Below are 13,409 nucleotides of genomic sequence, written 5' to 3'. Positions count from 1 at the left end.
GTCTTCAGACAGCGGGAGAGTGAGACAGGATGAGAGCATTGTTATGGACAGTGATGGTCTGCATACAGTGTGAGACAGGATGAGAGCATTGCTATGTACAGTGATGGTCTGCAGACAGCGTGAGAGTGAGACAGGATGAGAGCATTGCTTTGGACAGTAATGGTCTTCAGACAGCGGGAGAGTGAGACAGGATGAGAGCATTGCTATGGACAGTGATGCTCTTCAGACAGCGGTAGAATGAGACAGGATGAGGTCATTGCTATGGACAGTGATGGTCTTCAGACAGTGGGAGACAGGATGAGAGCATTGCTTTGGACAGTAATGGTCTTCAGACAGCGGAAAATTGGGACAGGATGAGAGCTTTGCTATGGACAGTGATGGTTTTCAGACAGCGGAAGAGTGAGACAGGATGAGAGGATTGCTATGAACAGTGATGGTCTTCAGACAGCGGAAAATTGAGACAGGATGAGAGCATTGCTATGGACAGTGATGGTCTTCAGACAGCGGGAGACAGGATGAGAGCATTGCTATGGACAGTGATGGTCTTCAGACAGCGGGGGGGGGGGGGGGGGGGTGAGAGCATTGCTATGGACAGTGATGGTCTGCAGACAGCGTGAGACAGGAAGAGAGCATTGCTATGGACAGTGATGGTCTCCAGACAGCGGGAGAGTAAGACAGGATGAGTGCAGGGCTGTGGAGGCGGTGCTACAGAGCACACTGGAGTAAAGATGCTCTCCTCTAGAGTACTGCGTCTGGCACTGAGAGTGCTTATGAATATGGATGAGTGCCTATATGTTGAAACCTTTATTTCTAGTGTGTGTGAGAATGTAAGGGATGAACATATAGGCTGGGGGTGGTTCTTTAAGGGGCTGAGGGTGTTGAACTGCTCCAATGCAGTCACTGAACTAAGGTCACACACAGATCTGATTGGTTCTGAGAGACAAAGAAATATGTCTGAGAAATAACTGTGAGCACAGTTCACCACAGTAAACTAGAAAATGACATACATTGACCTGTTGTTTAATATGCTTGTATGTAGGCTATGAAATGGATGAATGGCATTAGCAAAAGCTTGTATTAACAAGATCTTTTGTATGAAAAAATATGCTGATTTAATCATACTTGAGGATGTGCCAATGGAGCCTTTTTAAAGTTAGGAAAGTGTAAGATTCATTTTGGGGCGTGGGCAGAGCTATGTAATTTAAAAATCAATTGGAAATACAATGAATTAAGTTTCTATTGATTTAAAGCATTTATTTATTTAGAGTTTATTTATATATATTTTTTCAAAGCAGCTTAATATTATAAAATAATATTGCAGTAATAAGGAATTAAATAACATTTAAGGCTATAAAGAAGATGTTTTGAATAATTTTGGTAACCATACAGTTACTTGTCCCCATTTATAATATATATATATATATATACTTTTTTTCTCTCAATGAAGCTCAATGGGGACCAGCAACTGTTTTTTTTTTTTTATTGTTTTTTAAACATTATTAAATACAAATGATTGCCACTGAAACATGCATACAAGCATTTTTGTGAAAACACTGGAATTTATTCAAAATAAATCTGGCATAAATATGTGGACTGTGCAGACACACTCTTTTATTGGCGTTAGCGAACTGCTGACTAGCCAAATACTGAAGTACACAAAATTAATTTAAACTCTTTAACATATTTTAATTACATGTGCCACTCTTAAAAATTGAGTTAAGTTCTCAAATGACAAAGTTATAAAATTAAATGAATTTAACCTTTAAAAAAACACTGGAAGTGGATGTGTTGGAATACTTTTCCCATGGCATGTTTTGCAACATTTTATTGTTGCAACATCAGTGAGGATTGCTTGGCTCATGGTCATTCCACTTTGAATTGTGCCCTAAACTGAACAGAAATCTTGTTCTGAGTGCAAAGAAAACATTTTCACCTGAATAACGATAAGTATGTGACATGCATGTGCCTAGCTACATAGACAATGACAGACACTGCTGGACTTATTCAGTGTTCAAATGGTGTTTAGTCAGTTTTTGCTGTGGCTTTTTCAGAGAATTCAGAGAACATTGTAAAGTAATACAAAAATGTAATGTGGTCAACAAACCCCAAACTACCTGATAAGAAATCAGACTCAAAGAAAGCATCTGCCTGTATTTTTGCTAGAGGTCGACCGATATATCGGTCGGCCGATATATCGGGCCGATATTTGTCATTTTTTAATATATCGGCATCGGCCGATATCCGTGTTTAGTAGCGGCGATTTAAAGAGGCGCATTCAGCGGTCTCCTTGACGAGAAACAGTCAACAAAGTAAAATGATCTCCAACGTATGGCACGCTCTCTTCATTTTATCAAATGATCATAATCACATCTATTCATTTTACAGTCCTGCTACTAGCATTTTATTCAGACTAAAACCCCTTTAATTCGGGTGAGAAAGCTTTTTTCCAAGTGGCTTTTGCACATAATAATAATACCGCTGCAGACGCATTTTGCAGCATTAAAGTAATTAATTGATCATTAATTTAAACGACGATCGATCATGGAAATTATCGAATATTGACATCCCTAAATACAAATGAGTTGGATGGAAAACTGGTTATTGTCTGCATCAAACCATGCTTCCGAACAAATGTGATTCACGGTTCTGGGCAGCTCCAGGACAGCTGTCTCTCCGAGCGCGCTGCTGTCTGTGAGCGGGGCGGAGTAACGTCAGAGACAGTTTACTTTGGTAACGTCACGCTGCAGTGTTTGTTAGAGCTGCCAACTTCTCCACCCCATTTACAGAGTGAAATTCTCTGACTACCTTTATCTTCCAGGACTGCTGTTGAATCTTCCAAAAGTTTTGGCTTGGGGTGCTTCACATGCAGTGGCAGCAGCAGCACTTTCCACCGCACCAATAACATGGGGCTGCCCGCCGACGTGCCTGACTTTAAATGGTTTCGTGGTGCTCGTTGTTGTATTTTAAAACGCATCTGCAACGTTTTCAAATGACACTATAGTAGTGGTGCAACGGATCATCATTGATCCGTGATCCGTTCGGATCAATATCTTCGGTTCGCCACACACGTGACCCGCGGATTGATTTATGAAAAAAAAAAAAGTTGCGCATGTTTAGTCCACACTCAGTGGTCATGGCGAGCGGAGGAACGGAGGAGCTTGAACGCCCCGCGCATTTTGTATTCCCTGTCAGATATAATGATGAGGAAAGAGGTGAAAATATTGTGCCAGATCTTTATGAACAGGAGAAGAAAACAGTTGTGGATGAACTATCCCGAGCATCCTCTGTTGCGCTCACGACAGAAGGGTGTAGGCCTACGTCCAGGGGGACGGAGAGCTCTGTGACGATAACTGCTCACTTCATCACAGCACACTGGGAGATGAGAAGTCCGGCTATTATGTTAAAAAGAAGATATTATGTGCACTTTAAGTTGATTTCATATATTTTAATTTAATAATTTAATGTTAATAAAAAAAGACAAAACGTATGTTTATTTGTCTTGGCCTTTTTTTTTTTTTTTGCTGATCCGTAAAATGATCCGATCCATACGAGGACGAGCGAGCGCGGGTTTGACTAGATGTATTTGGAGGTTATTGCTCACGTCTCGTTCTGCACATATCCAAATGTTTCCATATTCGCAATGTATCTGAATGTTAAACTATAATATTTTTTATTTATTTAATGTAAACTAGACGGAAAATATCATCCTCTTCACATGAGCAAAAACGTCCTTGGCATAACAGCAGAGTGGACCGGTATACTACGGTCTATTTAAACTGACCAGTGTAACCTTTTAAATGTTTGGTTGACTGTACTTTATTTTAATAATGAACAGACTGCGATGTAAGTTTGAAATTAGAATGCACTTTAGATGTTCTGTGTCATTTATACCAAACACAAATGTTGCTGGTTGCTAGTGTGTTTGCAGCACTACTGTTATTTATTTTTTATATATTTATTGTTTTATATTTTTCAGATTTTTATTTTTAAAATTGTATTTATTTAAATGTATATTTAAGTTTACATTTATGTTCCAACAAACTTGAAAAATTTTACTTGATAAATGCTCTAAAACCTTTGTGTAAATGATTGACTTTTATTTATATATATATATATATATATATATATATATATATATATATATATATATTACCTGTTTTATATATTTAATACTTGGTCAGTTTATTGATTTTGTTTGGTTAACTTTGGATACATTTTTTATTTTAATACCGTGCAGTGCACAAAATTAAGATTCGAGAGATGGTTCAAGTCAGTGCTCAATAAATGATGATAAGTTTAGAAATGTTGTGCATCCACTTATTATTAGTGTGACATTTTAGCATGCAAATGAAGGGGAAAACTTCAAGATATCGGCCCTAAAAATCGGCAGCACATATCGGCCATCGGCCGACCCTGACCTCTAAACATCGGCATCGGCTATAGAAAAACCCATATCGGTCGATCTCTAATTTTTGCACAATGTTTTTCTTCAGGTTCCAGTTAGAGCATAATTTTTTGATATTCCTCTGGTCGCTCTGGTCACGCATTCTGCATGAATGGTGTGCATTACAGGTGTCCAAACAAAGACAATATAGAGAGGAGGAAAACACAGTGATAAACTAAACTAAATTTATGGCTGAATGCACTCACTTCTTGCCCAGATGTTTGGCGACATCCGAGCGCCGGAAGCCTTCCAGGTGGTATAGCCGTCTGGCCAGACGTCGGGCAGCTTCCTGGTCTTTTTGGCTGCCATTGTGGAGAACATCGGTGTCCTTAAGACATTCCACACCATCCATGTCTGAGTCCCAGTCTGACAGCATGTCATTTAGCCCTGCATCGCTGCTGCACAACACACAAACACACATAAGACAGTTCATTACAGTAAGAATGGCTCTTACTGAAAGCAGAAAGTTTTCATATTTAGATTTTTTATTGCCACTTCTTTATTTAGGACTCTATGCTTTAGCTTTTTGTGTACCCCCTAAAATCTTCTCTGAAAAGTTCTGCATTTTTAGTGTCAGCATTCAACATAAACGGCAATCGACTTCTATCGTACTATGATGTATTTCCAAGTGAAGCAAAACTATCAAAAAAATAATAATAATAATAAAAAAAAAAAAAAAAATTGGGATGTTTATTGGGATGTAAATAAAAAGCAAACATTGCATACTGGAACAGAGGCAGATCTGAATGTGATTGGCTGAACTCCAGCACAGCCTCACATGACACATCACTAGAGAATAGTGAAAAGTATGTTAATTAATTTGCCTAAATGATGTTCGTTCATCCATTTAATCCTGTATAAGTGAATTTTAAGGAATTGTCCGATATCTCCTGCTGAAAACAGAAACACCCATTTTTGCACTCTTCCCACCTGCACCATCAGATTCATTTCACAAGAGAAACAAAATACAAAGCCCAAATCAACCGGCCGACATTACAGAAGACCAATGTCACCACAGGCTTCTGCCAACAGCGATAGCAACCAAAACTACATCATACAAAAACAAATATAACGATCATCACCCGCTGTCCTCCCACATCAATGACATCATCCAAGATCTCACAGTCCAATCTGTGTTATTCTGGTTCTGGCAACATTTCAGCTAAACCTGTATTAAGGACTGTAAAAAGATGGACTAATGAAGCAGAGCAAGATTTATAATCTTGTTTTGACCTCACTGACTGGAGTATTTTTGAAGCTGCTGCCACCGATCTGGACGAACTCACAGAGACCGTAACGTCATATATCAGTTTCTGTGAGGATATATGCATTCCTACCAGGACTCGTCTAACTTACAACAATGACAAACCGTGGTTCACTGCAAAACTCAGACAGCTCCTTCAGGCCAAAGAAGATGCTTACGTGAAGGGGGACAATGTCTTGTATAAACAGGCTAAATACACACTGGAAAAGGAGATCAAAGTGGCAAAGAGGAATTATTCTGGAAAAATAAGGACTCAGTTTACTTCGAACGACTCCGCATCAGTGTGGAAAAGCCTAAAGAAGATCACCAATTACAAGACACCACCCCCCAGCACTGTGGAGAATCAACGACTGGCAGACGATCTGAACGAGTTTTACTGCAGGTTTGAAAGAAGAACACCCATCACCTGCCCTGAACGCCTCCCCACATAACCGTTCACACCAATAACAACTCCTGCAACCAACCCTGAACACATCTCCAATCAAGCACTCTCACCATTCACACCTCCTGCATCCCCCCTCTCCTGTGCTGACCAGCTGGCCCCCATCTTCACAAAGATCTTCAACAGATCGCTGGAGCTGTGCGAAGTCCCTTCATGCTTCAAACGCTCCACCATCATCCCCATCCCAAAGAAATCCAAAATTACAGGACTAAATGACTACAGGCCTGTGGCTCTAACATCTGTAGTCATGAAGTCATTTGAAAAACTTATATTGCACATACAGTATAAAGGCCGTTTAGATTACTTGTTAAAGTGTAATGAAATGCCTTATATCTGCAGACGATGTACGTCTGTTTGTGGATGGAGACTTTGTAACGGCCAAAACTATGTATTTTGCATGCATCACATTATAGCGCGGTGTGCATGAAAATAATAACAAGGCGGCAGATTGAACTTATTATCCATAGTGGTTCTCTCGTCATCACCACACAGTGTGTGTTATAAGTTAAGTGATCAGTCTTTAAGAAAAAGGACTACGTGAGAACCATGCACTATGGATGATAAATTCGCTCTGCCGCCTTGTTAATTATTTTGTCTTTACTTTATTTGTGACACCAAGAAAGAGTTCATCTCTCATGTATGAGAAGAGCGCGTTGCCGTATACCAGCCATTAAATGTGTGGGACACCAACTCGTCGTTTTCTATCTCTTTCATTTCATGGATTTAACGAATTATCCGATTTCAGAGCCATTAGCCACTGAAGGACAATGCAGACTAACGCTAGACGTGTCACAAAGGACTGCATCTGAAGAATGTTATGATCCAAACAGAACTTCATCTGAGATCTGAACAGAGACGTGACATTGAGATGCAATGAAGTGAGTTATTAAAACAGACAAATGCGTTTTAATTTCTTCTCTGTGCAGTCAGAGCATGAATTCATAGTTGTGAACAGATGAATGACCATAAAACAGTTAAATAGCATTGCTCACTAAGGCTGGTTTCTGAAGTTGAAGAGTTTGTTTTATTTATCTACTGCATTAGTACAGTCTTCCTCAAGTCACCTCACACAGTTTAACAGTGCCATCTGTTGAGAGCCAGAACAAATGACAACAAACACTTTTAGGAAAAGTTCATAATGTTTTGTAGAAAATAAAACTGGGTCAGTTCATTGGCAGGGTGGCAGATATTGGTGGTAGCAGTTTATTTTGCTTCTCTAAATGGATTGGACATTAGCTGTCACTTTTCTTCACTATTCATATCAAATATAAATTCCCATGTGTCCCTAGTTCAGAAACTTCCCACTGTTATGGACTCCAATTGAGAAGCGAAGAAAAGTAGAGAAAATAGAGTTTTAAAAAACTAATTTCACTTTATTAACTTCTATTGTAACCTATGTTTTACAGAGTCCAGTTTATTACTTTACTTTGAAAATAAAATAATCTAAATTAACGCCACAAATAATATACCATATGCAATGTACAGTATAACAGAAAATTGTTTAATTAGAAACTTCTAATTAATTACTGAAATTTTAATTATTGAAAATACTGGGCATATCAAAATGGAAGACAATTTCATAATTTTCACGAAAGAATGAAAACAATGGCCCTTTAAAAGTAGAGAATGACAGAAAATGTACAAGATGATCACTCTGCTTGCCTGTTCATGTATTACAAAAATAGATAAAGATAATATAAAATAATATAAAATAAACCATTCGGTCACACTTTAGTTTGTGGAGCAATTCTCACTCTTTACTAAATATTATTTGCAACTTTTTTCTGAGTAAACTCCTAATTTGCTGCTTATTAATATTTAGTAAGATAATTGTGAAGTTTAGGTATAACTTGATCTTGTTGTTTACAGAGTGTAAGATAAAATGAAGGGTGTGATTAACTGCTATGACAGAATCACAGCTATGCTGGCATTTTTATTTTTATTTTTTTAATGAAAAAGTGATTCAAACAGTACTGAGAAAATAATGACAGGTCCTTCACGATATATTCTAGAAAACAAAATTAAACTTGGTATAAATGAAGATAGATTTGCACAGTGCACTTTTCAATTGTGCCAAATAAAGATGAAGAAGATAATGTGTTTTTTAACCTTTAAACCGCATAAACACATTTCATTACACCAAATACACAAAATAATGTTCTATTTAGCAACATTACATGACCCCTTTAATAAATGCTCGGGCAGAGATAAAGAAATTATTCCATACTGCGGCAGAAACTAGGAAGCGTCAAAAAAATGCTGCAGCATTTAAAGGTCATTTACCATGATTTACATCATAGATTTTATTGGTATTTTATTGCTGATGTGTGAATGTATCTTAACAGAAAGAGTCAGGAAGCCACTGCTTGTGTAAATGGCAAATGTGATGCATTTACTAATCTGGCAATTTTACAGCGATTTACCAGGTTCATGTGTAAAAGCAGCTCCAGAAGCAGAGATGTTGCAGCCCACTATATCTGCACATCTGTTCGTGGATAAACTTGTTTTTTAATTTCAGTTTCTGAAGCCATTTTTTTTTCAATATGCAACAAATATGGCAATTCAGTCTTCAGCAACACACATTACTCTTCATATCACATAAGTACAAGGGAAATACTGTCTAAAAAACCGTCTATTACAGCCTTCGTGTGTTTCTGAATGAAGTGAATGTTCAGATTTGGATGTAATTTTTTCAAGTAAACAGTCATAAAAAAAACACAAAGAAATACATTTAAAACAAAATGTCTGCTTTACTTTTTCTTTGGTCAGTGTTGTTGTTTGATAAATATTCATGCAATAAACAACAGCATGTGTATTTAATCCGAAATTTTGACACAAATCAAGCTTTTTCTCTTCTTTGACCTGTTTTTATTTACAAATCTGATATTTTAATTGCTCACTCTGATACTATAAGATCAGAGGCTGTTATCCCAGTCCTCGTGTACCAGCGCTCTGCACATTTTGATTGTGTCTCTTATCACTTCAGACATAAGTGCCCTGCGAAGTGTACATCACAGGGTATCCCTCCATGATTCCAGTTAGAAAGGAGCAATATGTTCTATTCAAACGGCAAAGGACATGAGTGTTAATTGTTTTTATTTACAGAGGTATATTATGTTAAGTATATTATGTTACAAATAAGAAAGACATGCAAAATATGCAGAGCAGTGGTACGCAAAGACTGGAATTGAGATCCACTGTATTAGGCAATAATAACAATATATGTAATACATTATTATTAATAATGTAAAATTAATAATCACAATCGGTTTTCTTATTTAGAGTTCATTGTGAAACACTGGCAACTTTTAAACGCTGTAGAGGTTTCAGTATCACATCCTACTGGAAACACGTTGAAAAATATCAATACAAGCACCAAACAGCTCTTGTCTCCAATTATTAGCATCTAGGGGTTTTTTTGTTGCCCTTCTTAAAGGATTAAATTGATTAATTAAAGACTTGTGGTGCCAGTGAGACTTCTGTTAAAGAAATAGTTCACCCAAAAGTGAAAATGTGCTGAAAATTTCAGGCCTTCTTCAGAACAGATTTGGAGAAAACTGGAATGGAGTCATGTCTAAAAACACTTGTGATGTGTTTATGAGCTGCCTGGACTTTCCTTCTTACGGCACCCATTCACTGCAATGTGATATAATGCAATGCTAAATTTCTCCAAATCTTTTCTAATGAAAAAACAAACTCATCTCCTTCTTGGGTGGCCTTAGAGAATATTTTCAGCAAATTTTCATTTTTGAGTGAACTATTCCTTTAATAGTGACTTATTTTATAGGCAATTTAATGCTTAATCAATGTAATATTCTTGGAAAAAATGCAAAACAAGTAAAATAATATTGGACACCAATACCTAAATTAGGAATCTCCTTAAATACTGAATAAATAGTAAGAAGAGACGGGTTTGAGTTATTAGACATGATGTAAATCCACCACAGTGAGGCAGTCATATCAGAAACAGACCATCAAAGCATCTGTTCACACTACACCAGCACACAACACATCAAAGATACATCACACACATGAATACACACACATTGAAGATGTCTCATAATCTCACATTTTACCAGGGTAGTTTACACCCTTGATATCAATTTAATATCTTAGATTGCACAGTTGTTTAAACACTGCAAACAGGATAAGATCATGATGTTTTTAAGGTAGACCAATGAAATGCTACTGTTGACCAAGTCATGAATAGGAACAACGATGGCATTTCACAGAGACATAAGAGAGTGAATGTTGTCTAAAATCAGGTTATAATAAATATTGATTTGTGCAACAGTATGCATATTTGTATTACTCTCTGACCAAAAAAAAGATTTGAAAAAGAAAAAAAATTTCCCTGGTCATTTTTTTTTTTTTTTGACAAAGTTGGTTTTCTTCTGTTTTTTTTTCATTCTTGTATTTTATGCATAATGTTTAATACTTGCATTTGTATAAAATGTATATTTCATTTTGTCTGAAAAAGAAAATTATATGCATCTTCATTGCAAAACTACTAATATTGTAAAGAAAAGTTCTGTAAATGACGAATAAATAAAATACATTTACATATAGTCCACAAGAGAAAATAATAGTTAAATTATTTGGTTTTCTGAAATCTTTTGTGAATTTGAATCCTTTCCACTGTATGATTTTGAGATCCATCTTTTCACACTGAGGACAACTGAGGAACTCATACACAACAATTACAGAAGCTTCAAACTCTCACTGATGCTCAAGGAGGAAACAGGTCTCTAAAAATAGTATGCTTTGTGCACAAAGAAAGCTGGACCCATCACAAATTTGTGATTTTTTTTTTTTTAATGAGAAGTGGAATTCTTTCCTGCAATAAGCACTGCAGTCTATTTATCTGTAGTACAGTTGAAGAAGGCTCACTGTGATTCACAAAAACATTACAACATTTCACGTCACAACAGAACGCAATGTTCCTTTTAGGAAATAACCGACACGCGCGTCAACTGTTCAAGCTTTAATGATTATAAAGAGCGCGTCGTGTTCTGATGTGTTGCGTCGTGAACGTGCGGTTATCAAACTTTCAGTAGTGTCTTTGTTTAACTGCAGATTTCAGGCACACGTCCAGAGCGCAAACCTCCAACTCTCGCGCAACGCTTTCCTTAACATCCCAACAGAGACGCGAGCGCAAACACACAGGTAAAGTTCACACCTCGCCGGTTAAAGCACGAAAATAAAGCGAAGGAGGAGGGAGAAAAAGAGCGGGAAACATCCTCTCCTTTAAAACAGTTCTCTCACAGACAGTGGCGGAGCCAGGAATTCTTCATAGGGGTGGCCAGGCAGGGGCCAGTATCGTTACTTTGGGGTGGCACAAAAAACATAATTTTGCAAACAAACACGGCACTTATCCAACCTTAAAATACTTTTTAAAGTATTGTATGTGCCCAAATTACAATGATACATAGTGTACAATAGCTAGCCTACAATGGCATTTTTTATTAAAGTTTACCAAAATCCTGAGCGTCATAATCTTACTCACCCTCAAGTTATTTAACCCTGAAAAGAACTTAAATTACACTTTCAGTTTTGATCGTACAGATAAGAGCAATACATCAATCGAATCTGTGAAGGGTCTACTTTTTTTGTATACAGACATAATAACAACAAAACTTTGTGCACTTATAAAATAAAGATAACAAACAAGGTGTGCTGTCTGCAGCCTTTGTCTGCGCTGATCTTCTTTTACAAACACGTCATTAAAATGAACTGTAACTCAGTGAATACGAGACATTCCTCGCTGCAGACTGTAGCGCGGTGACGTCACGTATGTACGCCACGTATGTACGCCACGCCATGTATGTGTTTACCGCGCATGCGCTGGTAATTTGCATTGCGTGATGACGTTAGTTGTTTTCGCGTCGTGCGTGCATTAAAAAGATGCACATACTTAACAGAAAACTCTAATAAAATGTTAAAGTATTAAAGAACATTAAGGTGTAAAAAAGACGGGAAAAACAACCATGTTTAACCAGGTTTCATCTGAGGTAAAATTATACGGAATTAAAGTTTATTCTGTAATATCTGTGTAGTATCTTACTTACAATATATTAACATTCTGTTGCACTTTACTTCACTGTGTATATTGTAATATTACACCTTATATTTCTTATTGAGCTAGTCAAAATTACAACAGATAAAGTACAGTCGTCGGCTCTAATAGTGCAGATGGTAAAACGTGTGTTGTTCACAATTTGATGCAATCGATCCGGGTCCGAATCTGCCTTTTGACAGTTTTTTTCTACCTTTTCACATTTCAAATCACATCAGAAAGGCTTTTATTTTAAATAAAAACGAAGGAAATAATCAAAAAGTTGTGAGGGAGGGCTTTATTGTCCTAATATGGTGGCATCCATTTAATAATTTGAATTAAAATTATAATTTACACTCAGTAATTATTGCATACTGTTTTATAATGTACTACAATACTGAGGTGCAAATAATTGCCACTATTTGCAATAAGTAATATAAATAGCAGAAAGTCCTGCTATTTTAACATAGTATAAATATAATCTATAGCCATTTGTAAATAGCCACTGCCTTTCTTATGCTATGGTTCTTGTTTATATATTTATTAACTATAAATGTGGACATTTTTCTTTTGCTTTGACAATTCTGCATGTGAAACATTTAAGCCATTAAAGTAGTTTTAAGTTCAGTTGACTACACACAGTATATTTTCAGTGTCTGTATCCCATTTTATGCAAGGTGCCTCCAAAAAAACCAAACTGGTGACAGTGATCTTTTTTGTTTATTTCAAAGAAAATATAATTGTATATACAAATATAGATTAAGATTATAGACATGACACAAGAAAATAAAAATCTGAAATTCACTTCCATCACTGATAAAACAATAAGTCATTGTCAAAATTCTTTGAATGGATAAAACCCACACAGGACTCTCCTCCTGCGATTCCTCACACACAGGTGGACAGTCTTTAAATATCTCACTTCACCGGAGGCACTGGGTCAGAGAACATGACGCCCGGACACTCAGGTTGTTATTGTTTAGACAATGCACTCCAGTTCACCACACCTAATTTACATAAAATAACAAACAATACTAAAGCAATATTAAATCATTTTGAAGAAAGGCAGAAGAGCCATACAAGGAAAATATATCATTTAAATGTATTTTTAGATATATTATAGCATGGTGTTAGAAAAAGTGTTATTTGCTTTGTCTGTAAACTACCTAAGAGTTTTAATTTATAACCAGCATTAACATCAACT

At 36.7% G+C, this 13,409-nt stretch overlaps 1 protein-coding gene across 4 annotated transcripts in view; it reads right to left on the bottom strand.

Annotated features, from left to right (window-relative positions):
- Nucleotides 1-13,409, bottom strand: part of LOC132116493 (PH and SEC7 domain-containing protein 3-like) — a 110,869-nt gene that overhangs the window by 52,601 nt on the left and 44,859 nt on the right. For all 4 annotated transcript variants that reach the window (XM_059525374.1, XM_059525375.1, XM_059525376.1 and 1 more), the window contains one exon: nucleotides 4,651-4,842. In XM_059525374.1, the coding sequence (XP_059381357.1) occupies nucleotides 4,651-4,842 (192 nt within the window). The remainder of the gene's footprint in view (nucleotides 1-4,650; nucleotides 4,843-13,409) is intronic.

The sequence above is a fragment of the Carassius carassius genome, chromosome 35 (assembly GCF_963082965.1).
Source record: "Carassius carassius chromosome 35, fCarCar2.1, whole genome shotgun sequence".
NCBI lineage: Eukaryota > Metazoa > Chordata > Actinopteri > Cypriniformes > Cyprinidae > Carassius > Carassius carassius.
Note: the sequence above shows the minus strand (reverse complement) of the source record. Positions and strands in the feature narration are given on the sequence as shown.